The sequence below is a fragment of the Pelodiscus sinensis genome, chromosome 2, assembly GCF_049634645.1.
Source record: "Pelodiscus sinensis isolate JC-2024 chromosome 2, ASM4963464v1, whole genome shotgun sequence".
Classification (NCBI taxonomy): Eukaryota; Metazoa; Chordata; order Testudines; family Trionychidae; genus Pelodiscus; species Pelodiscus sinensis.
This window is the reverse complement of record NC_134712.1, coordinates 243,919,721-243,946,825: the sequence shown is the minus strand read 5'-3', so window position 1 is coordinate 243,946,825 and position 27,105 is coordinate 243,919,721. Positions and strand designations below refer to the sequence as shown.

Here is a 27,105-nt window from a genome sequence, read left to right as displayed (position 1 = left end):
TGACATCACCATCATGTCATAGGCAGCAATCATAGCAACACAGTAAGTCTCTAAATTTTGCATCACTATGCCAAGAAGTTATTATTTTGAAATTACGGAAGGGTTTTGAGAATACATTCCCTTCTACACCTCTATCCATATCTTTGAAGGAAGAGACGGCCTTGTATCACTTTTAAATATAAAATTATCAATATTCAAAACAACATGTAGGCTGAGAAGCATGTAAGACAAAGGGTAAAAATAAAACTAAAACATGAAAAAAAATGAAAAATAAATGTGAGCAGTTAACAAAATACCTCTGACCTGCAAGTATACCACAAATGTACAATTATAAAAGTGCACACCTATATATCTTAACTCCAATTGTTTTTGTATTATAACAAACTATAATATCAAACAATGTCTAACATAATACAGGATACATAAAGCTGAACTTAAGAAGTCATAATCTTATTTTATTTGTTCAAAGTCCAGTACAATGTGGTCCCAATTTGATTGGGATATTTGTGTACTCCCCTAACATAAAGAGTAAATCAAGAATAGCGTTACCAATGTAGTGCCAATTTGGAGGTAGGTTAGGAAAATGTACTTAGGTTCCTGCAGTTCTTACTCAGGCAGTCATTGAAGGCAGTAGAAGTTTTGCTTGAACTCTGTGTAAGGACTTCAGGATTAAGCCAGAAATGATTTACCAAGGTAATTTTATCCTAAATTTCATATTTAGCATGGCTAATGAATAATAAAATTTTACCATTCCTTTAGAATTAAGCAAAAACATTGCTAAAGATTAAAATGGTATAAGAAAAAAATGGTTACTTTCCAGAAAACTACATTTAGCAATAGTTTAGGCCCCTAATTTGGCATGCAAGTACGGGTTAGACCTCTCTGATCCGGCATTCTTGGGACCTGACTGGTCCTAAAGGAGGTATTGTGCCGAACCAGTGGAGCTCATTTCTGGTTCCAATACTGCTGGCCCCACCCCTTCCTTCCCCCTCTCCCCTATGGGCTTCCTGGATCCTGCCCCTCCTCTCCTGCCCTGCACTGCACCAGGCTGCCTTCCACTCTTCTCCCCAGCAGTATGCCAGGACTCTGATCCTGGTCCAGACCAGAGAGTTCCAATTTACAGAAGTGCAACCTTTACTCCCAAGTATTCACATATGAAAAAGACTTAAATGCAAAAATATTTGCAGCATTGAGGCCTTAGAACATTGGTCTTTGGGACAATAAGCATAAAGATATATATCACACATCACATTGTTTTAATATAAAACAATGCCAAGCAAAATTAAGTGATTTGGGAAACAATTTCTTTTGAATCTGTCTGTGATGGGCTAGGCCTCGGTGGCATACTGCATGCCAGGGCTACTCCAACTGAATGGCCGGCGCAGCTCCTGTGCGTGACGGACTCAGCCTGGCGCCCCCGCCACAGGCAAGGGCACCTCTGGCGCGAGATGGAGTAGTCCCTGCCTGTGATGGTGGGTCTGCTCCAGTACAGCCACAGTGGGAAGAGAGAGGCACTCCTGGCCAGGTGGACTGGAACAATCTCCTGGCTCTCCCCACCTTTAACTGATTAAACATTGTATATAACCAGTTAGCCAATAAAACAAGATTTTAGATCCTTATTAAAATATTGCAGTATTTTTGTTGAAAGATTATTATTATTTCTATCAATATTAATTGTCAGAATAACTGTCAGATACTATGTTAGCAGATCAGGAGCTACAGGACAGTTAAGATATCAACTCTTTGCTGCTATGCAACATTCTCTTTAACATCAAGGTGTACAGAACATGAGCTTCCAGTCTGGGTAAGAACCAGGGACGTGAAAGGTTAACCAGGTGATGTTTACTGGTTCCAGTTAACTGGCAGGGTAACCACTCTCCACCTGACATGGGCAGAAGCTGCCCCAGACCCACAGGGCCCACCAGGGACAGGGGCATCTCTGGGAGTCGCAGGCAGGGGCTGCTCCAGGTTTCCAGCCTGGCCTGTGTAGGGGCTGCTTCGACTGGGCTGAGCTGGAGCGCAACCCTCCCCCCCCTCAATTGGTTAACCGGTTAAAATGTCTCATTTAACTGTTTAACCAATTACAGGGGATTTTACATCCCCAGCAAGAACAAAAATTTCCAGAAAATTAGATTTAAAAAAATCTCTCTGACATTTCAGATGTTTTCCCCCTAAACAAACAAGTATTTTGTTCTTTATTAACAAAATATAGGACAAATTCTACATATCAAAGTCCTTCCCTCATCCTGTGTTTATAAGACAGAATATAGCACTTGAGCTCCACAATTCAAAAATCTCAAAACACATTACTCAAAGCAATTGTTTAAGAACTAAAACCATTTAGAATCCTATTTGGAATATATTAAATAATTTTGCTTTAGCAAGAACACACTTGCCTAGAAATTACATATTTTTAAATGATTTAAAATGTAATAGAGCTTTAAATTTGAATATGAAATATCCACCTTTCAGAACAAAATGTATTATATATGATTATAAACCACATTGTTATAGTCCAATTGGATCCAACTTTTATTCTAGTAGATCAGAAAGGCATTTGAATTTCTTGTAAGATAAATTTAATTAAAAACACACCACTTCCACAGTAATATGAACAAATTAATTACATCAAAGAGATGCATTAATTATATTTTGGCTTTTAATTAATGCCCATTACAGCACAACACTGGAGGAAAAAGTTGTATACAGTTCATTTATATCAAAACCATGATAATAATTATGTACTTTGACAAACAGGAAGTTCTTATTCTTCATCTTATTCTTGAGTCCTCAGAACTCAACAACACAGCTGCAACTAAATTACAACAAAAGGAAACACAACAACAACAAAGATCAGGAGAGCTTATTACTAAATCACCAGTGGCTGTGGTTAGCAATTGAATGTCTCCTTTATGAAATATACTTTAATCAGAAATAAAGATGAAGAAAACATAAGCATTCGTGTCATTTCAATATTTAATAAAATACCACATATGATCTTTTTAGACTGCAATTGTATATTTTCTCTCAAAGTAAAAATTATACAAGGACTTTGAAATAACAATTATAAATCTAACTCTTGTATTGAAAACAATCCCCCTAATAACAATGAAAACATCATAACAGTCTCTTTCCAGCCTCACACACCAACAAAATGTCCGCTCTACCTAGGTTCTCACATTCACAACCATGATAGTAGTATCTAAACACTTCCATTGTTATTAAAAATGATTAAAAAGCTGGTATAACACAACTCCCAATAGGAAATATATACAACACGGTTGTTTGCTCTCTCAGTAGTATAGACAAAACAGAATCTGTTGGGGTCAAAACCATGTTGGGGAAAGATTGTACAAGAGATTCCACTGGGATAATATTTGGGATGTGTTAGAAACCTTTGGGTTGGGCTCAGACATAGAGAGAGATCTCTTTATTACTATGGCTACGTCTACACTGGCCCCTTCTCCGGAATAGGCATGCTAATTTCGAACTTTGGAATAGGGAAATCCGCAGGGGATTTAAATATCCCCCGCGGGATTTAAATAAACATGGCTGCCGCTTTTTTCCCGGCTTGGGGAAAAGCCGGAAAAGAGCGTCCAGACTGGCGCGATCCTCTGGAATAAAGCCCTTGAAAGTAGGAATAAGAGATCCTCCGGAATAGGGCTTTATTCCGGAGGATCGCGCCAGTCCTATTAGAAAGATAAACTCTACCGGGAATGATGTCATAATGGGAGACTATCAGGCTGTGCCCATGAAAGCTCATGACACCATCTACATGTTTTGTTAGTTTATAAAGTGCTGCAAAGGCCATCTGTTGTTTTATAAGTTTTTCCTAGATAGTGACCGGAAAATAAATGCTATTAATACTGGCTGGGCCCATTTATTGCTGGATGTGATGGATGATGGTTCTCATTATCAAATCATCACTGATCAACAACAGGTGATTCAATTTCAGACTTGATTTTGGTAAGAAGTGAGGGCATCACAGCAGAGCTGATTGCAAGAATAACCTCGGATCAAGCAATCATGAGTTGATTTCGGTCTAAATAAAATGGAAAGCTCATTAAAGCCAGGCTATAAACTATATTTTGTTTTGTTTCAAAAGGGCATTCTTTGAGAAACTACAGGAATTAGTTTAAGATGTCACTGGACTGAACAGCTGAGGGACTTTAATGTAGAGGAGGCCTGGAATTTCATGAAATCAAGTATGAGGAAACTATTGCAATTGCAACCCTAGCAAGGGGGAGAAAACTGTAGGGAAAGGCTCCAGATGAATAGCCACCACAAAGGCTGTTAACAGTAAGCAAAGAACCCATAGAAAATGGAAAATCAGAGTGATCAGCAAATAAAGCTGAAAATTAGGAATACAGTGACACTTGGTAAAAGTCTAATCAAATTAACTCTTGTGAAGGAAATTAAGATTTTTTTAAAACTTGTAAAAATAAAAAGAGTAAGGAAGAATGATGTTGGGCAATTATGCAGAGTTGACGAGGAAGAGTTTATAGATAATCTAGGTATGACCCCAAAACTAAATGAATACTTTGTCTCTGTTTTCAAAATGGAACATGAGCAAGAAGTCAGGATGGTTGATGACCATGAGTATATGGAAATTACCAGCCCTGAAGCAGTAGAAAAAACTTAATGTCCTTAGATTGGAGATTGGATAATTTCCATCCTAGAACTCTGAAAGAATGGAAACATGAGATTGCTAGTGTGGTAGCAAGGATTTTAACTGACCTTTCTATTCAGGAGTACTATTGTATGACTAAAGAATAGCTAACCTTGTACCTATATTTAAGAAAGAGAAAATAAAATATTTGGGGCAATTGCAGATCCATTAGTCTAACCTCAGTGGTATAAGATTTTAGAAGAGATCATGAAAGAAAGAATAATTAAATTAATGGTAGTAAAAAGGGATTTAATGCTATATATGTTTACCAAAGGCAGATTGCATTAGACTAACCTGATTTCCTTCTTTTAGAAAATAACTCATTTTTTAAATATAAGGGAACTTCAGGTAAGCATTTTGGCATGGTACAAAAGAGAAAAGTATTAGTTAAATTGGAGATTAGTTCAAGAATTGTAAAATGGGTAAGGACTTACCTTATTCACTATTTTTATTAATGACCTTGGCTAAGAAAGTAGGAATGTGCTAATGAAATCAGCTGGTACTAAAAAGCTGGGAGACTTGGTTAATACGGAAGAGGATTGGAATATTACATAGGAAGATCTGGATGACCTTGAAGGCTGAGTAACATCAATGGAATTACATTCAATAGTACAAAGTGTAAAGGTCATGTGTGTAGGGTCTAATAATAAGAATTTCTACTACAAGCTGGGGACCAATCACTTGGAAGCAGAAGAGGAGGAGAAACACCTGGGTGTGTGAGTTGATCACACAACGTGATACAATGGCAAAAAAAGCAAATGTGATCCTAGGATGTATCGGGCAAGACATTTCTAGCAGAGATTAATTAAGAAGTATTAATGTTATTTTACACAGCATGGATAAGACCCTATTTGAAATGCTGTGTAGAATTCTGATCACCAATGTTCAAAAAAGATTAATTCAAACTACAGCAGATACAGACAAGAGCTATGACGATGGAAAGGGGTTAAAAAGCAGCCTTAGGGAGGTTGTTTCACAGTAGACAGCCAACCAGAGAAGGGCTGGAGGCGGCAAATTAAGCCCATATATGAAAAGGACTGCAGGACAGAGGAATCAGTTCTCTTTTGAGAGCCCAAGGAGTAAGGAGTGGATACCTGAGAAGTTAGAGGGGGACTGCAGCACCCTGGACAGAGCAATGCTGGGCAGGAGCAGAAGGAGAGTGAGATCCTGCCTGACTGCTGACAGACTGAGGCACCGATACAAGGGCCGGGAAGGTGCTAGGGCTCTGGGGAAGGTCCCAGGGAAAGAGATTGCAGAGTTGGAGGGGACACAGCACATGGCTGCCAACTCTAGGTTCCCTGAGGCAGGACCCAGAGTAGAGGACAAGCTGGGTTCCTACTTCCCCCTCCCTTTGTGGCCACCTGCCACTGAGATAATGTGGCTGGACTGGAAGGGAGGAGAAGGAGTCGGGCACGGCTGGAGAATTGGGACCTGAAGAGGATACTGCAGTCTTTGAGGTCACACAGGTCCAGGAGCGCTCATGATGGCAGCTGAGACACCACCTGAAGACAGCCTAGTCAACTACAGAACTAACTTCTCAAGACACCCAGCAGCAAATACCAGATTGGGGAGTATCATCTGTTAGTTACAAGGAGGATCATGGGAACTGAGAGCCTATATTATGTGAGGAGACTGAAAGAGTTGGCTTGTTAAGCATGGCAAGATGAAAGCTGGAAAGGGATATGACTGCTCTTTAATTACATGCAAGGCTGGGAAGTAAACATCAGGAAGGATGAAGAGCTATTTATGCTAAAGTACAAGGTTGGCTCAAGAAAGGGAAGTTACTCACCTTGTGCAGTAACGACAGTTCTTCGAGATGTGTGTCCCTATAAGTGCTTCACTGTTTGTGTTGGATCATCCTGGCACCACAGACTGAAATTTTGCATAGCAGTAGCTGGTTGGGCTGCGCATGTGCAGCAGGCGCGGCATTCATGCCTTTGTGCCTCGCACAAGCGGGCCGACCATCCTCAGTTCCTCATCTATGCCCGAGTAGCTAAGTACTTTGAAGTAGAGGGGAGGAGGGAGGGTAGTGGAGCATCCATGGGGACAAATATTTCAAAGAACTGTCATTACTACACAAGGTGAGTAATGTCCCTTTTTTCTTCAAGTGATGGGCCTGTGGGTGCTTCACTGTTGGTGACTACAAAGCAGCAATTGAATAGAAAGGTGGGCTTCCGAGTCACTGCTTGGTGGCAGAAGCAAGGACTGCTGTGGCTACTGAAATGTCAGCTGATGGTTGTCGAGTGATGGCATATTATCTCAAAGGTGTGTTCAGATGACCAAGTGGCTGCCTGGCAAATGTCCTTGAGTGAGACATTGTGAAGGAATGCCGTAGACATGGACACGGCATGGGTGTAATGCGCTCTAGGTGGAGCTGGGAGAGTCTTGCTGTGTAGGGAGTAGCAGCGAGTAATGCAAGAGGATATCAGCATGGAGATGGACATGCCCTTGGAATGGCCTGCAATGGAGACAAACAGGTGCTGAGATATACGGAAGTCCATGGTCCTATCAATGTAAAAGGCAAGGGCTCTCCGAATGTCCAGTGTACAGAATGGCCTCCTGACAGGAGGCATGTGGTTTTGGGTAGAAAGCTGGTTTCACCATAGGTTGTTGAGATGGAACAATATGCATACCTCTGTCAGGAAAGTGGAGTGAGGCCATAGGCATCCTTCATAAAAACTGTGAAACACAGGTCTACCATAAGGGCCCCAAACTTGCTGACCCTGCAAGCAGAAGTAATCACAACTAAGAACACTACCTTCATGGAGAGGAGGAATAAGAAACAGGTCGGTAAGGATTGAAAGGGAGGTTGAGTGAGTGAGTCCAAGACTAAGTCCAAATCCCATACTGGTGGTGGCTGTGGAAGACCTTTAAGGAACTTCCTGATAGTAGGGAGCATGAAGACAGAGAATCCATCTACCAGCAGATGGAAGGCTGTCATTGTAGCAAGGGGGATCCAGAGGGATGAGATGGATAAGCCTGCAGTTTTCAACTCAAGGATGTAATCGAGGAGGATATGAATTGGCAAGGAGAAGGGCTCAATTTGCCTCAGAGAACATCAGGCTGAGAAACACCTTTAATTAGAGAGGTAAGTGGTATGAGTGGTTTTACATCTGCTCTGTAGAAGGATTTCTTTTACTTGATCAGAACAAAGTGTTTTAGAGCCCTGGAACCAAAGAGGAGCCATGCATTTAGGTGAAGAGACCGGGGTTGAGGGTGTAGGATCATGCCCTGGTTCTGGGAGGGTAGGTTGTAACTGTCCAGGAGAGGGTACGGAGGCAGAAGAGACATTTGGTGGAGGAATGGGTACCAGGTCTCTCTGGACCATGAGGGGGCTATCAGAATGACTCGAGCCCTGTCCACTCTGATCTTGTGCAAGACCTGTGGGATAAGTGTAGTAAAGCGGAGCACTCCAGGTCATGAGGAATTCATCTCCCAGGGTATGTCTAGACTACATGCCTCTGCCAACAGAGGCATGTAGTCTAGACATACCCCCAGAGACTTCGGCCCTATACCTGCTCAGGAACAGTACTGTGGGTACTTGACTTTGCGACGGAACGCGAAGAGGTCTACTGGGGGGTATTCCCTCTGTTGGAAGATGGAAGCGAGGATTCAGGGGTGAAGCTACCACTCGTGTTCTATGGAGAATTGTTGACTGACGGTGTCTGCTGTAGTGTTGTTCATGCCTAGTAGATATGAAGCTGTGAGCATGACATTGTGGTTGATACACCAATTCCACAGCTGAATCGCCTCAGTGCATAACAAATGGGACTGAGCTCCTCCCTGTTAGTTTATACAAAACATGGTGGTCATGTTGTTGGTCAGAATGCGGACTGTGCAGTTGCGGATACTGGAGGCAAAATGAATGCAGGCGTTTCACATAGCCCTAAGTTCCAGCAAGTTGTTATGAAGTCTGGACACCTGTGGGTACCACTTTCCCTGTTCTAAGTGGTGTTGCAAGTGAGTGCCCCATCCAAACAGGGAGGCATTGGTTGTAATCTGGACAGAAGGTTGCCTTTGCTGAAACGAGACCCTTTCAGAAGGTTGCTTGAGATCATCCAACAGCATAGAGAAATGAGGATGTTGCATAGGAAGGAGACCATTTTGTGTAATTGATGTTTGGAGTGGGGGTAGACCAAGGACAGCCAGTGTTAGAGGCAACAGAAGTGGAGGCGAGAGTGTTAGACTATATACGTAGTTGCCACCATGTGTTCCATAATTAGGAGCAGCCCTAGATGAGCTGCCGGCAACTGGCGCCCCCGTCTCCAAAGCCCTCAGTGGCCGTTTATCTTAGCGCCCTAGGTGACCACCTAGTTCGCCTGTATTGATGGGCTGCCACTGCCTGTAAGCTGTAAGCAGGTGAGAACTGTCACAACAGGACTCGCCGACACTCTGGCAATCAAGTCCTTTATGGCTTGGAAGCAGTGATGCGGTAGATAGGGGCACGCTGTTAAGAATCCAAGTGAGGGCCTATGAACTCTAAAGACTGGGTTGGTTTGATCATGGATTTTTGTTCATTTATTAAGAGTCTTAAAGCCTCGAAAAGTTGCCTGGCGATATGCACAATGTTGATAGTCTCTGCACATGATGGACCCTTAGAAAGCAGTTGGCTAAGTAAAAGAGACTATTAACTCCCATCTGTTGAGATAAGCCATTGCCACCACAAGGTTCTTTGAGAAAACTCTGGAGGCAGAGGATAGATCAAAGGGCAGTACCCACAGAAGTGGTTTAATCCTATGGTAAATCAGAGAAATCGTCTGTGAGAGGGATGAACAGTGACATGAAAATATGCATCCTGATTGTTGAGGGCTGCAAACCAGCCCCCTTCATCCAATGCCAGGATAACTGCTGAGATAGTGACCATTTTGAAACACTGTTTGCGCAGGAATTTGTTTAATCTGCAAGTGATCTAGAATAGGTCTCCAACCCCCATTCTTTTCTGGACAAGGAAGTAATTGTAGTAAAATCCCATGCCCTGTAAAGGTCAGGGTCTCTCTTGATGGCTCCCATGTGTAGTAGGTGGTCAACCTCTGGTGATAGGAATTGCTCATGAGAAGGGTCCCTGAAGAGGGACAGGATAGATGGGGAGGTTGGGGGAAGGGAGGTAAGGAGATAGAACTTATCCCGATTGGATCATCTCCAACACCCACCGGTCTGTTGTACTAGAAGCCCATTGGTGGTAAAAGGGGCGCAAACAGTGGGGGAAAAAAGGTTGGTACACTGTTGCAGCACTAGGATGGAGGAGAGGTCAGGCAACCATCAATCAAATCCTCAAAACTGCTGCTTAGAGGAGTGGGGAGCTAAGGGGCAGCTCTGAGGAGGGTGCTTCTTCTGCACTGTTGACCTGGAGTGGTCATATTCAAATCCCCTCTGCTGTGGGCAAATGTAAGGGGGCTCCCTTTGCCAATGGTATAGTATACAGGCAGTCCCCGGGTTACATACAAGATAGGGACTGTAGGTTTGTTCTTAAGTTGAATCTGTATGTAAGTCGGAACTGGCGTCCAGATTCAGCCACTGCTGAAACTGATCAGTTTCAACAGCGGCTGAATCTGAACGCCAGTTCTGACTTACATACAGATTCAACTTAAGAACCCCAGGCATCCCCAGGTCAGCTGCTGCTGAAACTGATCTGCGGCTGATTCCAGGAAGCCCGGGGCAGGGGCTTCCTGTAGTCAGCCACTGGTCAGTTTCAGCAGCGGCTGACTTGGGGATGCCTGGGGCAGAGCAGCTGGGGTGCTGCTGGGTTGGTCCAGTAGCGCCGCCGCTCCTCGGTGCTACGGGACCAACCCAGCAGCACCCAAGCTGCTCTGCCCCAGGAGTTCTGATTCAGCCGCTGCTGAAACTGACCAGCAGTGGTTGAATCAGGACGCCTGGGGCAGAGCAGCTGGGGTGCTGCCGGGTTGGTCCAGCAGCGCCCAGAGCGGTGCTACAGGACCAACTGGCAGCGCCCCAGTTGCTGTACCACAGGCGTCTGGAGCAAAGCCGCGGAGCACGGGGGCAGCGGGACAGCCAAGACGCGCCATGGCTGTCCTGCTGCCCGCGTGCTCCGCCGCTTTGCTTCCTCTCCCTGGTCTGCTGGAGACCAGGGAGAGGGCCCCGTTCGTAACTGCGGATCCGACATAAGTCGGATCCGCGTAACTCGGGGACTGCCTGTATATCGTCTGCGATGGTAGGGTGGGGTATACATGACCAGTGTGTGCAGAGTTGTGTGGGAGTCTTTGCTGCTATGCAGCACCTCCTCTGTCTTGGCAGCGAAGAGCTTGTCTTTAATCAAAGAGCAGGTCTTTGACTTTGCCCTGGAACTCTCTTGGGACCCCAGAAGCCTGGAGCCAAGAGGCCCTGTGCATCACTATGGAGGCTGCCATAACGCGAGCAGCATCAGCAATGTCCAAGGCAGACTGAAGAGCTATGCAGGCAACAGTGTGGCCCTACTGGATTATGGATTTTAATATAGGACGCTTGTGGTCCGGAAGGTGTTCTATAAGATCCGCCAGCTTTGAATAGCTGTCAAAGTCAAGGTTCGCCAACAAGACAGAATAGCTGGTGATATGGAGCTGAAGAGTGGGTGATGAGGCTGAACACGTCGAGTTGTGTGTGGTCTTTATCCTAGGCCACAGCTTTGAATTGTGGCAGCTTTGATTGACGATGGAGGGCCTCCACCGCCTGGGAGTTTGACTGAGGATGGGAGAACAGAAAGTTCATATCCTGTGGTCATCATCGAGATTGCTGCGTACCGACAGCACTGGGGATTCTTGGGAAGCCTGGGGAACCCCTTGAAGGAGGCAGCATTGGTGACCACTCCCTAGACACGGTGCCGAGGCAGTGAGGCTGCACTGCAGGAGCCGACACCGAAGTGCTATGATCTGGTCTTCTCAGAATAGAGCAGCTTGATGCTGATGCTTTGTCAGCTGCTGCCGATGAATACGGCACTGGTGGAGGTGGCCTGGGTACCAGGGGTAATGAAGGCAGTTCCAGGCTCAGTGCCATAAGTGGAGTTTTAGCCAGCGTGGAAGATTTTGCCTGTGCTTTAGCTGACGATGGCACTTTCTCTGGTTCCTGTGTTTTAGTCAGCACCAAGGTTGATTGTAACCGTGCCAATGAGTGTGACTGGTGGGACTTAAGAGTCTGTACTGGAAGTGGTACAGGATTGGATGGTACTGGAGGTCCTTGGTCTGTCTCCTCTGCTGAGTCTGGCAGATGAAGTATCCGGAAAGGATCAAGCTGGAGAAACCTTCCATCTTACAGTTGACTTTGCCCAAGGGGAATCAGTTCACCTCTCCTGGGCCTTAGGGGGCTCAATTTGGGCTGAGGCGGCGTGAGGCGCTGAGGGCTGAAATGTCTCATCAAAGAGCAGCATTTGGAGACAGAGTACTCTGTCTTGCCACACTCTTGCGGTGAGACTACAATGAATGCACTTCTGAGGGATGTGCCCGCAGGCATCGGATATAGCAGGGCTACTCAACTCTGGAAGCCCCTGGGGCCACAACGATACTCACGGCACATGCTGAGGGCCACAACTTAAGTGTGCTTGCATATACATGCATATATGCAAATAACTTCTTTCACAGTGAAGGGCATGAATAAAAAGCACTTCCCACAATGCCCCAGTGCTCCTGGCACCTCCCCTCTGGGGGCTAGAAACGCTGACACCCTGTACCCATTTATTCCATCCAGCCCATCTGCTTTCATCTTTCAGTGCTCACCCCGCCTGAGACACGCCTCACTGTTGTGGAGCATGTTCCTAGTGAAAACCATATTCCAAGGATTTCTCCCAAAGGCCACATGTTTGCCTCCCCACGGAGAATCACCAGCTGTTCTCACTAGCTGGCAGTTACCGCTAAGTCAGGGCTACTCAACTTTAGAAGTTCCAGGGGCTGCAATGATACTCACAGCACATGCCGAGGGCCACAACTTAAGCGTGGTTGCATATACATGCAAATATATATGCAAATAAATGCAAATAGCTTCTTTCACATTGATGGGCATGAATACAAAGATTAAGGCAAGACTACACAACACACAGGCCCCATTTAAGTCAGTTCTCCTGATACTAATAAAATGCAATATTTACCCAATTTTCACCCATATGACAGCACTTTCAATGAGCAATGACAGTCCAGGAATTTAACTACTAAAATTTTTATCAACAGAAGACTATTGTATTTACACCTCTTTTGTTTTGGTTCCCACCTGCGGGCCGCATGTTGAGCCCCGTGTAAAGCCAAACTGCACTGTGGGCCAGAAACAAACAGGCTGCAGGCCACATGTGGCCCATGGGCCATGTGTTGAGTAGCCCTGCTCTAGGTGCCTGTGCTCCTGACAATGTAAGGGCACTCTCCCCTGCCTCCTGCCTCTCACCCCCATGCCAATCAGGCTTGGAGGCGGGGAGAGAAGTACATGAAGTCTCCTCCCGCCCTGCCCCAGTTCTACAAGGAGTGTGTAGCACTTAGAAGCGCTGTGCCCCTTTCAGGGCAGCAGGAGACTTGAAGCACTCCCCCTCCCTCCAGGCCAATCAGGGCTTGGAGCAGGAGAAGTCTCTCACTCCCTGCCCTCAGGCATATGGTACTCCACCTACTCCCTGGTCCCTAGACCCTAATTGGTCTGGGGACAGGGGAGAAGCAGGGCCTCTGCGAGCCAGATCAACCCTCTTGGAGGACTGGATGCCCGCAGAGGCCCTTTTGCCCACCCCTGCCTTATAACAAAGAAAGAAATGATGGACTATAGACCCTTTAATGCCTGCCCGTTTTCCCTCATTGGGGTTGCTGAACCTCTCATTACTCAACAGTCATCTGCTGGGTGAAGGAGAAGATAGTCGCAAGCTAGGACAACCTGCAACAAAAGCTAAGAACAATAACCTTGTCATTAGAACATGATGACCCACAGACACAGCTGGTGAGGACAGCCTTATATGTTTGCAGTCTTCCAGGAAATCCCCCTCTATACTACACCTTCCCAGGATACATGAGAAGGAAAACATAGCTATAACATGTCAAAGGCAGTTGTAGAGCTCCCAAACAGTTTCCAATATTAAAAAACTCTTTCCTGATCTAAAAAAAAAAGTGAAAGGATAAACTCTAATTTGTTTTTTGTATTGGGTGATATTTAAAAATATATGGTTGTCTAACTATCATTTGGACTCCTGGCCTTCCTGCACTGAAGAATTCCAAATATATGTGTGTGGGGGGGAGGGGGGGAGTGAGGTGGGGGAGCACAGAGTGTCAGGGTGGAGGTAGAGAGAGAGAGAGAGAGAGAGAGTGTGTGTGTGTGTGTGTGACTGTGACAGAGAGAGAGCGAGAGAGAGGTGTGATGTACATATGCATGCATAGAGGAATAAGCATGTCTATTACTTAAGACTTCTCTGCACAGATTTGCCAGGCTTCACTCATGAAGGTGAGTCAAGGAACTCAGGACTGGAATTATCCATCATACTGCATCCATAGGTGAGATGGGGAAACTGGAACTGGGGATTATCCAACCCTGTAGCATTCCATAAAGGTGATCTGGGGAAACAGCACTGATTTTATTATTCATTTATTTCGCTGTTAGGAATTTCAGCCCCGTTTTGCTTCCTCTCTAAAGCAAGAAAATGGAAGGACAGAAATTGTGTAGAAAATATTTCAAGTGGCTACCAAATCCCCAGTCCTCATTGAGGCTCCCATCCCTTGTAGGCCTCAGGAGTGGATGTGCCAGAAGCTCTACCCCTCTCTATAACATGGAATCCATGTGGGCAGATCTGTGTTGGAAACGGGGCGTGAGGCCTCTTGTTAGACTCTCTGGGGTTGGCAGAGACCATGCTCTGGAAAGTGCCTGCCATCTGCAAGCTGTGGGGGGTGAGGGAGGAAATGGCTGAGCTCTACACTCAAGAGGCATGGCTGCTGCTCTGGGCTAGAAATTCAGGCTTAATGTTCCATCTGGCAAGCTGCCCTTCTGGCTTCACTCCCCTTACGGAGCTGGGGCTGCTTGCCCTAGAGACAGTTCTCTACAATCCTATCTGCAATATTTCCCATTGTGGGAAAGGCCCAAGGCAACTTCCTCCTACTTAGCTGCATTTTGCCCAGCAGAGCCAGTGTCTCCAATCCTGCCTGGCTTCTTTCTTGCTTAGAGTAGGGAAGAGCCTCCAATCAGACTGCACTTTGAGGGAAACTGCGCTCAACCTGCAAAGCCAGTTGAATTTCCCAAAGAGACACTCACTAAAAATGAAGCAGGAGGCACAGACCTTTCTGCTTGCTTTTGGCTCTCTCAGTCTAGCTGTCCCCTAGAAGCCTGCAGGGGCACATGACACTGCAAATGCCTCAGAGGGGATGCAGAGTACAGCTCCCCCCCAAGGCAAATGCAGCCCCTGGGACATGACTGGAGATTAGATGGACACATTATTAAGCCAAGTTGTTAGTGAAAAATTTGAAATGCGGCCCTGAATTTCCCTCAGAAAAGCGCTGCAGCAGAGAAACCTGTCTGAGCCACCACAGAGGCAGAAAAAACTGGCAGAAGCTTCAAAGAGCACTGACATGTCTGATTCAATTCCCCTGCTGCAAACAGGGGTATGTGCTCATTGTAACAGGTCTGTAGACCTTAGCACAAAGAAGTGAATTATCTATAATTTTTTTAATTAATTTCCAATGAACAACTTATACAATTATCCTCAAACTTCACCACAATAATTTTCCTTTGGCAGAACACAATATGTGAAATTATGTACAGAATCCTTTTGTTTCTCTGAAGTTAGGAAAGGTATCCAAATAAGGATTATGAAAGAGAAAATCTAGTTACAATATTGACCATGGAGTTACTCCTGTCATTCCACAGTATGTGAATCAACTTCTAAAATCAAACTTAGCACTTGATGGCAGAGAATGCAGTTGACAGTGTGAATCGCTTGTCTACTAAAAATTAGAAAAGTAGATATTCATCCCACATTGAAAGAAAAAGGAGACCTCTATATTTAATACTCACTTTTTAAAAAGCGAGTATACTAAAACACAAGAGGATAAAAATACTGTGTGTTCTCTCAGGTATTAATGAAATATCTTCACAGGAGGTTAATTATTCTAATCCACATTTTCTGATTTGCCACAAGTTCAAGATTATTATAACAATGTTGACTCAAGGCAAATTGTATCAATGCAATTCTAGGTGCTACCCATGAGTATAAAGTTTAACACACGACTTACCCAACTGAGATTTTCCTGTTTGCTTATACATTAGTCAGAGGGGAAATTGTTTACCAGTAATTGGATTTTTCTAAAGCTAGTATCCTCTACAGACCCACGTTCAAAAGATTTCAGTCCCTTAGCAAAGGGAACAGACTAGGAAGTTAATATTATAAAAGTGAGAACCGTCATTGGAAAGAGTTACTGCATTGCCTCAGGTATATGCATATATATGTACATACCTTAGTATATAATGAGAAACTAATCTAAGAGTACAAAAGAATAAACACAGTATCACTAATTTATGACGAAGTTTGAAGTGTGTTTTCAATGGTGCAGCTATCTTTAGAAAACATCAGTTACGAAAAAAAATTCTTTTCCTAAAATATGTTTCCTTTGTAGATCTGCACATCTCTTAATACACTCAAATCCAATCTATAACAATAGGAACAAAATTAAGAAATGATCAACTAAGAGCACAAAAACATAAGATGATACAGTTGTAACAAAACTAGTATAATAAAGAGGAAAGTTGTGTTTACTTTTAATTAATACTTTAATCAAGTAGCCTGAGAGAATATTCTCTCTTACTTTTTGTTCAGTCCTTAATCTGGCAAATTTCCACTGATTTTAAAGGAAGTTTGACAGAGCTAGGGTGGAAAAACAAATGCCTGACAACTGAAGAGTTTAGGATTTGGACCAAAATATTTGCAGACATTTTTCTTACAATGAAATTGCTATTGGAATGATCCAAGTTCCAATGTAGGATATTTGGATTCAATATGCATTCTCTGAAGTCAATGTGACTTTTCATTGCATTCAATAACTTTTAGAATGGCCTTGATCCTCCCCAACTTGGGCAGAGTAAAAAACCAGAAATAAAGAAAGTCTAAATGAGTTGTGTACTATATGACCAGTCTTTTTTTCTTAATTTAAATGGGAGCCATTTAATCACAGGAAATGGTTATGCAGACAAATCCATGTTTCTGTACACTCAAATAACCACACGTGCTATTTCAATTGTTAGACATTAAAACATTAACTACACGTGTTTATTTGAATATTTGATCCATTATGATCACTCCTCAGAGTATTACTATGGTATTATGAAGATGCAGATTTCAAAGACATACACTGGTGACGCTGTTTTCTTTTTAAAATTAACATAGAAATTAAATGCTAAAATCATATTATGACAACATTATGACTGAGATTTTGTTCACTCTAGCCATAATGTTCAATGTTATGGTTCCCATAGCAATTGTAACTTGGCTATATTACATACACTGTATATATTAAGATGTTCATGTCAACAATAGAGGAAGTGTGCAGAATGTACAATATAACGCAGTGCTTTTTGCTGATGTTTTTAAATGTAGAATTATTTTCCTCCACCACTTATGTATATTATTCCTGAATTAAAGCTGGGAAGAAATAAGAAACTTAATGTGATTTTAGTAAAATTCACATAAACTTACAGGTTCTCCAGCAGCTGCTAATTAACAAACATTATCACCAGAACTGTGATTGAACTCTCTCACAAGACATGAGGGAAGTAGTTTGCTGAGGTATGAAATTTTTTAAAAAACCAAAACAACAAAAAAAAACAAATTACTACACTTTGGCATTCTCTCCCCATCACAGACTCCTCCCCCGCCCCCACTCCTCAAAAAGCAGCAGCTGAGGTAATTTTTAAGTACACTACAAAAAAACCTGAATGACAAACTAAATACATTTTAACAGGAAAATATATTTCATTTTCAGACATTTAAGTATAGAAACAGTGTCTGATTATTCTAAAATACTTGACAATGTTCTTTTAAATACCATAAGAAGACATTACAACAGGGGCAAGTACAGTTTCTTTTAGAAGATTAGCAGAAAATTTTTGATTTACTGTGTATTTTCAGCCAATTTCAATATGTGTACATACAGTGAAGCCCATAAGAGAAATGCACAAAACCCCAGCTGGTTGAATTATCTTGTATGCAATTTGCTGGATTTACTGTAGAGGATTAAATTAGTCTTGGATTCTTAATCCTTAGAGGACATTGTTTCTCACCTCTTTAAAAAATCTGGCTTTGCTTGAGCTGGTGAATAGTCTTAACTAAGTACAGGTCTATACTGCAAATTTACAACAGTAAAAGATTCTGGTGAAGACATTCTAAGGTGGTGGAAGAAGCTCTCCTGCCAACACAGCACTGTCTACACCAAGGGTTACAATCAGTGCACTTACATCATTTAGGAGTGTGGATTTCATAGAATCAGAGTCGGAAGGGACCTCAAGAGATCATCGAATCCAGTCCCCTGCCCTCATAGCAGGACCAAGCACTGTCAAGATCATCCCTGACAGGTGTCTGTCTGACCTGCTCTTAAATATCTCCAGTGATGGAGATTCTACAACCCCCATAGGCAATTTATTCCAGTGCTTAACTATCTTGACAGTTAGGAAGTTTTTCCTAATGTCCAACCTAAACCTCCTTTGCTGCCGTTTAAGCCTGTTGCTTCTTGTCCTATCCTCAGAAGCCAAGGAGAACAATTTTTGTTCCTCTTCTTTGTAACACCCTTTTAGATACTTGAAAACTGCTATCATGTCCCCTCTCAGTCTTCTCTTTCTTAAACTAATCAGGCCCAATTTTTTCAGACTTTCCTCATAGCTCCTGTTTTCTAGACCTTTAATCATTTTTGTTGCTCTTCTCTGGACCTTCTCCAATTTCTCCATATTTTTCTTGAAATGTGGTGCCCAGAACTGGACACAATACTCCAATTTGAGGACTAATCAGCACAGAGAAGAGCGGAAGAATGACTTCTTGTGTCTTGCTCACAAAACTTCTGTTGATGCACCCCAGAATGCTTGCTTTTTTTTTTTCAACAATGTCACACTATTGACTCATGTCAAACTTATCATCATAAACTTGTCGAATTTATGACCCCTAAATTCCTTTCAGAAGTACTCCTCCCTAGACAATCATGTCCCATTCTGTATGTGTAAAACAAACTGTTCATTCCTAAGTGGCATACTTTGCATTTATCCTTATTAAACTTTATCCTGTTTCATCTCAGACCATTTCTCTAGTTTTGAATTTTGAATTTTGAATTTTGACCCTATCTTCCAAAGCACTTGCAATCCTTCCCAGCTTGGTATCATCTGCAAACTTTATAATTATACTCTCTATGCCATCATCTAAATTGTTGCTGAAGATACTGAACAGAACAAGCCCCAAAACAGACCCCTGCAGAACCCCACTTGTTATGCCCTTCCAGCATGATTATGATCCGTTAATAACTACTCTCTGAGAACGGTTATCCAGCCAGTTATGCACCCACCTTATAGTAGCCCCGTCTAAGTTGTATTTCCCTAGTTTATTGATAAGAAGGTAATGCAAGACCATATCAAATGCTTTACTAAAGTCTAGGTATACCACATCCACTGTTTCTCCCTTATCCACAAGGCTTTATATCCTATCAAAGAAAGCAATCAGATTAGTTTGACATGATTTTTTGTTTACAAATCCATGCTGGATTTCTCATTTCTCAACCCCATAGCAATGTAGTTATACCAAAGTAAGTGTGTAGAGTAGACCTGGACTAAATGAGTAAGATGGAAAACATCGTATTTACTTTTGAGGACTATGATAAATTTTCCCAAATCACAACTGCAATGACTTGTACCCAATAAATTTAACAGATATCTGCCAACATAACAAAATTATCAGACCATTTGCCATAACCACAAATTTCTGCCCACAGAAAATCTCCAAGCACAAGGACAGCAGGATAGCTGCAGGTTCATCTATAAAGGTGGGTGAAGACGTTTTACCACATCCTGCCTACACATACAATTCACTAATCAATAGGGATATATCTGCAGACTGATATGAAAGACTGAGAAATAAGATTACACAATAAAAACTGCAACATTATGGATATCACTTCTGGGACGTGTGTTTAACATTGCATCTGAGGATCATATAAGACAGGCATTCTCAAACTTCACTGCATTATGACCCACTTTCAACAAAAATTACTTTACAACCCATGAAAAGGGACTGCCTAAGTGTCACAATCTCAGATGAGGGTGGAGAAAGCCTGAGCCCTACCACTCTGGGCAGGGAATAAAAGCTGAAATTCAAGTGTGTCAGCACTAGCCAGAGACTCTGTAGCCTGAGCCCTACCTTCTAGGGCTGAAGCCCTCAGCCTCTGGCTTTGGCCTTGGGCATTGGAATTAAGATTTTAGCCCAGAAAGTCGAAGCCACCTCAGATGACCCCGCAACCCACTTTGGGGTCCCAACCCACTGTCTGGGAACCATGTAAAATTTCTAGTTTGCTCTAATGCTCAGATAATCCAAAAGTAAGGAATTTCCCATTTGAGAACTTCACCATTTCTTAACTTCAATTATTCAACCTATATTTACATAGTTTTTCAAGGCAAATATGTTTAAAATAATAGACTATTAACAATAAACTATATGCCTGATAAACAATGTATATTTTCCAGGACCATTCAAATTGTTTTTCATTAAGCCAAATCTGATGCTTCTTTAAAAAACACAGTATATTGGAAGTTAACAATGATTTGTCTTCCAGCTTCAATACTAAAAAAATATACTTACCTGTCTTGATCTGGGTCTCCCAGGAGAAAATTTTCGTTTGGTGATAGCTGGTTTTCCCATGCCAATTTTTGGAGTGACAGATATATAAGTTGGTGGGAGAGCATTTCCAGCAGAGGAACTCCGAGGTGGAGTATGACTGTGCAGCAAGTCACGTGCAGAATGCATGTCTAATGAAACTCCTGGTGAGCAACATACACTTCTCTTACTTATGTCAACTGATGAAAATGAAGAATAAGTCTCATTTGGTGACTTTATAGGCTTGTCTCCTAAAAGTGAACTGTTATTTGCACAACTCTCAGGAGTGGTTTCTGGTTTCAACAGAAGAGGTGGTGTTTCAGAGCTTTCATGGGTTTCTTTCTTTTCTACATCTTCTTGCATTCCTACTGTCTCCAACTGTTCTTCTATCTTAAAAGAAGCCTCCTCTTTATTCACAGACACCAAGGTTTCTGGTGGTGTAGCTGAGGTCTCAGGTGCTAAAAGGACAGGGTGAGATTCCTTTGTGGATGCTTCTGATATCTCAGCACCTTGTGACAATTGCTGCTCTTCTGCTTGTCTGTCTGACTCCTGCTGGGTTACAGCTTGAATGCTTTCTGTCACTTGCATCATGTGCTCAGTTTGACTGTCCTCAGATACAGGTGTCTTTTTAGGAGATGTTTCCATTTCATCTGTATCAAGTTGATCAGAAACTCCTGCTTCCGGTTCAACAGTCTTTTCATCCCGTGATATGTCTGCAACTAAGTGAGAACATGTTGTTAGAGATTCATACGAAAGCATCAAAAGGAGAAAAGTTTTCCGGTAATTTAAAAATGAAAAGTAGACGATATTTCAATATTAAAATATAAATTTCTCTTCCAGAGGAACAATGCAGGGGATGGAACCTGGGTTTATATGTGGAGGATGCAAGAAAGCAGAATGTTCTCAGGCCTGGACAATACACTTTTAACCACATGAGTATGTCTGTTAAAGATCTGGGAAAAAAAACATACATTAACAGATGTAAGTATGCCAAGCAAAAGCCTTGGGTAGACACAGGTATAGTGGGGGGTGAGGGAGCCATTTGCTGGAGTAGCTTATTTCATTTTGTGACCTTGCATAAATGATATTGTCAAAGAAAAAAACAAAAACAAAACAACAACAACAACAAGAACAAGAACCACCACCACCACCACCACCCACCCTCAGTTTCTGGTATGAGCTATGCTTCCAAACCCTTTCTAGTGTAGACAAGCCATCGCAGGAAACTCTTCGCTGTAAAAATTGCTCTTATCCAGAGATCAGGTTTGACCAAGCTTTGAGACTCTGGAGGAGCAGGTTCAGCAATGTGCTCGTGGATCAAATTATCTAACCACAAATAAAATATTAATATGTGATATGATGGGAAGTGAACTATTTCTCCTCAATGGCTGCAGATATATAGTTAAAATCCATTCATAGTAATTCTACGGGGACACTTTATGAATATAAATAAACATACTCAACTGCTATTATTACCAATCAATTATGTTAAGGGAAAAAGATGTGTAAAAAAAGCAAACACCATAAAATAGCCAAATATTATACATTTCTAAGCCTCAACTAAACTCAGAGAATAGGGTTGCATAGTTTGTTTAAGGGTCTCTCCATCTTCCTTGTTGTTTTTGCTGAAGGAGACTAACAACAGCTACCTCTGAAACAATATTCAGTGGTATAAAATCATTTTAGATTTCAGTATTCAGTAAGTGGATTATCATGGGTTTAATATGAAGCTTCAGAGTTTAAAGAAAGACCCAGTGTAGCACAAATCAGTCAGATAATAGAATATGTTTTCAACAAAAACTGACCACAACCTATATTTTCCAGTGAGTAATTTTCCTTCTGAAAAAACCTCAGAGATTAATAACCCCACAATAGTCACCATAAAAATATCAAAAACAAAGAATCCACAAATTAAATCTCAGCTAGCATAAACAGTTCTTCTTGACAAAAACCTCTCTCAACCCTACCCACCCAACAAACCTTGCCACAACTCTTAGGATCAGGATGAAAGTGTGATTATGGCAGGGGTGTGAAACCTAAGACCGGGGGGCTGGATCCAGCCCCTGGCTTACCTGGATCCAGCCCCTAGGGCTCGGGGCTACCCCAGAATAGGGGAGCCCACACTGGTGAGGGGTGTTTTTTTTGTTTTTCACTTCTGTGCAGTTCCCAACTGATTTTTCTGTGCGTCAGTGGCCCCCAACCCAAAAAAGGTTCCCCAACCCTGGGTTATGGTATGCAAAGGTGGCAAAAAGAAAATTTCTCTCGTCAAGTGGATGTGCGAGCCCGAGCCATACATTTCAGAAGAATTTAAACCTGTATGTTTTCTAAAGTCAGCCAAAACACCATATTTAGGTTTGTTTTTGCAGTAGCATCATATTAAGTGTTCATGTTTGCAATGTATTACCACCAGTGGGATTCTTTGCCTCAAACCACTTATTTCACATGTGGGATAATCTCTATATATGCCGAATATCATTCTGGGAATTTGCCCTATTTTCTAAATTCTCAAGGTCCTATGAAGTTTCACTTGATCTTTTACGATGTTCGCAATCCTTCTTAAACTAGCATCACCATCAAATTTGATTATTTAATCTTCCAAGTAATCTGTGAAGCTATTAAATAGCACTAATACTAAAAGAAGTTCACCTGATACCTCAACCAGTGTTACTTAATCATAGAATACTAGGACTGGAAGGGACCTCGAGAGATCATCGAGTCTAGTCCCCTGCCCTGATGGCAGGACCAAATACTGTCTAGACCATCCCTGATAGACATTTATCTAACCTACTCTTACATATCTCCAGAGATGGAGATTCCACAACCTCCCGGGCAATTTATTCCAGTGTTTGACTACCCTGACAGTTAGGAACTTTTTCCTAATGTCCAACCTAAACCTCCCTTGCTGCAGTTTAAGCCCATTGCTTCTTGTTCTATCCTCAGAGGCCAAGATGAACAAGTTTTCTCCCTCTTCCTTATGACACCCTTTTAGATACCTGAAAACTGCTATCATGTCCCCCCTCAATCTTCTCTTTTCTAAACTAAACAAACCCAGTTCTTTCAGCCTTCCTTCATAGGTCATGTTCTCTAGACCTTTAATCATTCTTGTTGCTCTTCTCTGGACCTAATGACAGAACAATGTATGGTTTTCTTTAAAAACTAAACACCACAAACATATTCCTAAATCTGTTAGTCTTAATAGATATAAATTGCCATTTGAATATTTCCTGTATTGTTTATTTTAATAGATTTCCTAACTGTGGTTTATCCAAACAGCTCAATATATTTACATTTTGAAAACACTTTGTGCGTTCCTCTTGTGCTTTCTGTAATCATACCAGTGAATTCAAACTATCAGTTATTGTTCTGCTACACATTTTCCTATTTGTTTCAAGATCTTGGATACTACTCTTTCAGTCCTATGATTTAAAAGGCAACCAATATCTCCTCTGAACCTATCATTAGAGAAAATTTATTCACATCATCAGCCACACTGATCCTACTATTAACTTGTGGGGCAAAGTACTACATGCACTCAATAACTCAGACATCATACGGGGACACTCTCTGGTTTTATTCTTTTTCTTGGTGAATTTTTAAAAGACTGCTAGAAAAGTAAGTTATTTAACTCTCTTAGAAAAGTATATTATTTGTATCTTTTATCTGAAAAAGTTCACTATTCAGCAATCTTATTCAATGACTTTCATTTTTTCCATACAAATGTGGGGAAATCAGGGAAGTAATTTAATTCAGATGTTTGTGTGTATCATCATGTAATCAAATATATCTTTTCTATTCATTATGCATTACATAAAGACAGCTTTACTAGTCCTTGATTCAAATAAAGAAGTTACTGTTACATTCAAAATTGATACCATGGACATCTATGCCAACAATCGATCAATTTTGGGGAGCAATGGTAAAAAAGCAGAGTAGGATGAAATATAGTTACAATCAAACAGTTCAAGATTTAAACAATTGTTTCTGAAGCCTCTGCAGAGCAAGGAAGCAATGCAGTGATGGCGTAAGAAAAATAAAAAGGACAAAACGTAGTTTAAAAACCGGGGAAAATGTTATCCAGTTGCACTGTTGGGATTGCATGTATTGACCAACCATTCTGAGACATCACCCTAAGCTTCTTTGCCAGGTTAATTAATGTTTTTGAGCTCCTTTTGGAGAAAGTTACACAGAGGGTGAATCTTCTAATGGGGATCTGGAGTTCTTCACTACAGGAGGATCGTTTTTAGACTCCAGTCAAGATAATACCAACATATGGTTGAGTTCACATAACAATAGAGCAGGGCAAATAATGGAATATTCACATACCTGGGGGGGGGGAGAAATAATTTAAAAAAAAACCAATTTAGCAACATTCTGATAATGTCTTTCCCCCTGTCATTGAGTGGGGGAAAAGAAAACAACAGAAACTTTAGAAACGGTGGAAGTGCTAAATGCCATTTTTGCCTCAGTTTTCACCAAAGGATAGTAGCTGAGAATAAAATAGAAAAAGAACAAGTTAAAAATTATATAGACAAGTTAGATGTCTTCAGATTAGCAAAGCCTGATGGAATACATCCTAGACTACTCAAGGAGATGACTGAGGCGATATCTGAGCCTTTACTGATTAATTTTAAAACTTATGGATGAGGAGAGAGATTCCAAAGGACTGAAAGAGGCCCAATATAGCTCCAAACTATACAAAGGAGAATAAGGACTACCCAGAGAATTACAGACTAGTCAGTGTGCAAATATTCAAGCAATTTGCAAAGACCAGAAGACAAAAAGATGATAAAACACATCCAACACAGATTTGTTAAGAACAAATCATGTTAAACCAACCAATAAGACTTTCTGGCAAGGTAACAAGCCTTGTGGATGAGGGAAAGTGGTATATCTTGACTTTAATAGAACTTTTGATACCATCCCTCATGACTCCTTAATCTCTCACTCATTCACACAAACACACATACACCCACACCCAAAAAGGAATATATAGCCTAAATGGAGCTACTCTTAGATTCATATATAGTTGTTTGGAAAACTGTTCCCAGAAAGTAGTTCTATGATCTAGAATGGTGCTTGGTCCTGCCATCAATGGAGGAGATGTAACAAAAAAGGCAACCATCATTCTGGAGTGAATTAGCAGGAGAGTTATAAACAAGACACGAGAAGTAATTCTTCCACTCTACTCTGCTCTAATAAGGCCTTAACTGGAGTACAGGCAGTCCCCGAGTTACGCGGATCCGACTTATGTCGGATCCGCAGTAACGAACGGGGCCCTCCCTCTCCTTGGTCTCCAGCAGACCAGGGAGAGGAAGCAAAGCGGCGGAATACGCGGGCAGCGGACAGCCCAGACGTGTCTGGGCTGTCCGCTGCCCGCGTGTTCCGCCGCTTTGCTCCCCGTCCCCCTGGTCTGCAGACCAGGGGGACGGGGAGCAAAGCAGAGCAAAGCCACGGAGCCTGAGGGCAGCAGGATAGCCACGGCGCGTCTGGGCTGTCCCGCTGTCCCCGTGCTCCGCGGCTTTGCTCCGGACGCCTATGGTACAGCAGCTGGGGCGCTGCCGGTTGGTCCCGTAGCACCGCTCTGGGCACCACTGGACCAACCCAGCGGCACCCCAGCTGCTCTGCCCCAGGTGTCCCCAAGTCAGCCGCTGCTGAAACTGACAGTGGCTGACTACAGGAAGCCCCTGCCCCGGGCTTCCTGGAATCAGCTGCTGATCAGTTTCAGCAGCAGCTGACTTGGGGATGCCTGGGGTTCTTAAGTTGAATCTGTATGTAAGTCAGAACTGGCTTCCAGATTCAGCCGCTGTTGAAACTGATCAGTTTCAGCAGCGGCTGACGCCAGTTCCGACTTACATACAGATTCAACTTAAGAACAAACCTACAGTCCCTATCTTGTACGTAACCCGGGGACTGCCTGTATTGTGTCCAATTTTGGATACTCCATTTCAGGAGAGATATGGACAAACTGGAAAAAGCCCAGAGGAGAGCAACAAAAATGACTAAATGGCTAAAAAACATGACCTCTAAGGTAAGATTATAAAAATGTTTATTTAGTCTGGAGAAGAGAAGACTGAGGGAGAACATTATAACAGTTTTCAAGTACATAAAAGGCTGTTACAAGGAGGAGAGCAAATTTTTTTCTTGTTAACTTCTGAGGTTAAGACAAGAAGCAATGGGCTTAAATTGCAGCAAGGAAAGTTTAGATTGGACACTACGAAAAATTTCCTGTCGGTGTAGTAAAGCACTGGAACAAACTGTCTAAGAAGGTTGTTGGAATCTCCTCCATAGAAGGTTTCTAAGAATAGGCAGGACTATCACCTGTCAGCAATAGTCTAGTTCAGGGGTGGGCAATAAAAGGCCCGTGGTTATCCAGGGTTAGCCCTGGTGGGCTGCCACTACTATATTTACCTGCATGGCCACAGGTAATAGTGCTCACTGCTCCCGTTGGGCATGGATTGCCGCTCCTTACCAATGGGAGTGGTGGGAAGTGGCACAGATCCAGATACTGTTTCTGATAGCTTCCATTGGCCAGGAATGGCAATCTAAAGCCAACTGGAGCTGCAATCACTGGTACTTGTGGCCGTTAAGGTAAATATAGTGATAGGGGCCTGCTAGGAATTAGTCATGGGGGCCTGGATCCAGCCTGCATTTGCCCCCCCCA

The 27,105-nt window shown here is 42.5% G+C and overlaps 1 protein-coding gene across 15 annotated transcripts in view; it reads right to left on the bottom strand.

Moving 5' to 3' along the window:
• The window catches only part of KMT2C (lysine methyltransferase 2C), a 354,350-nt gene that overhangs the window by 114,530 nt on the left and 212,715 nt on the right, over positions 1–27,105 (bottom strand). For all 15 annotated transcript variants that reach the window (XM_075922783.1, XM_075922788.1, XM_075922785.1 and 12 more), the window contains one exon: positions 20,430–21,163. In XM_075922783.1, the coding sequence (XP_075778898.1) occupies positions 20,430–21,163 (734 nt within the window). The remainder of the gene's footprint in view (positions 1–20,429; positions 21,164–27,105) is intronic.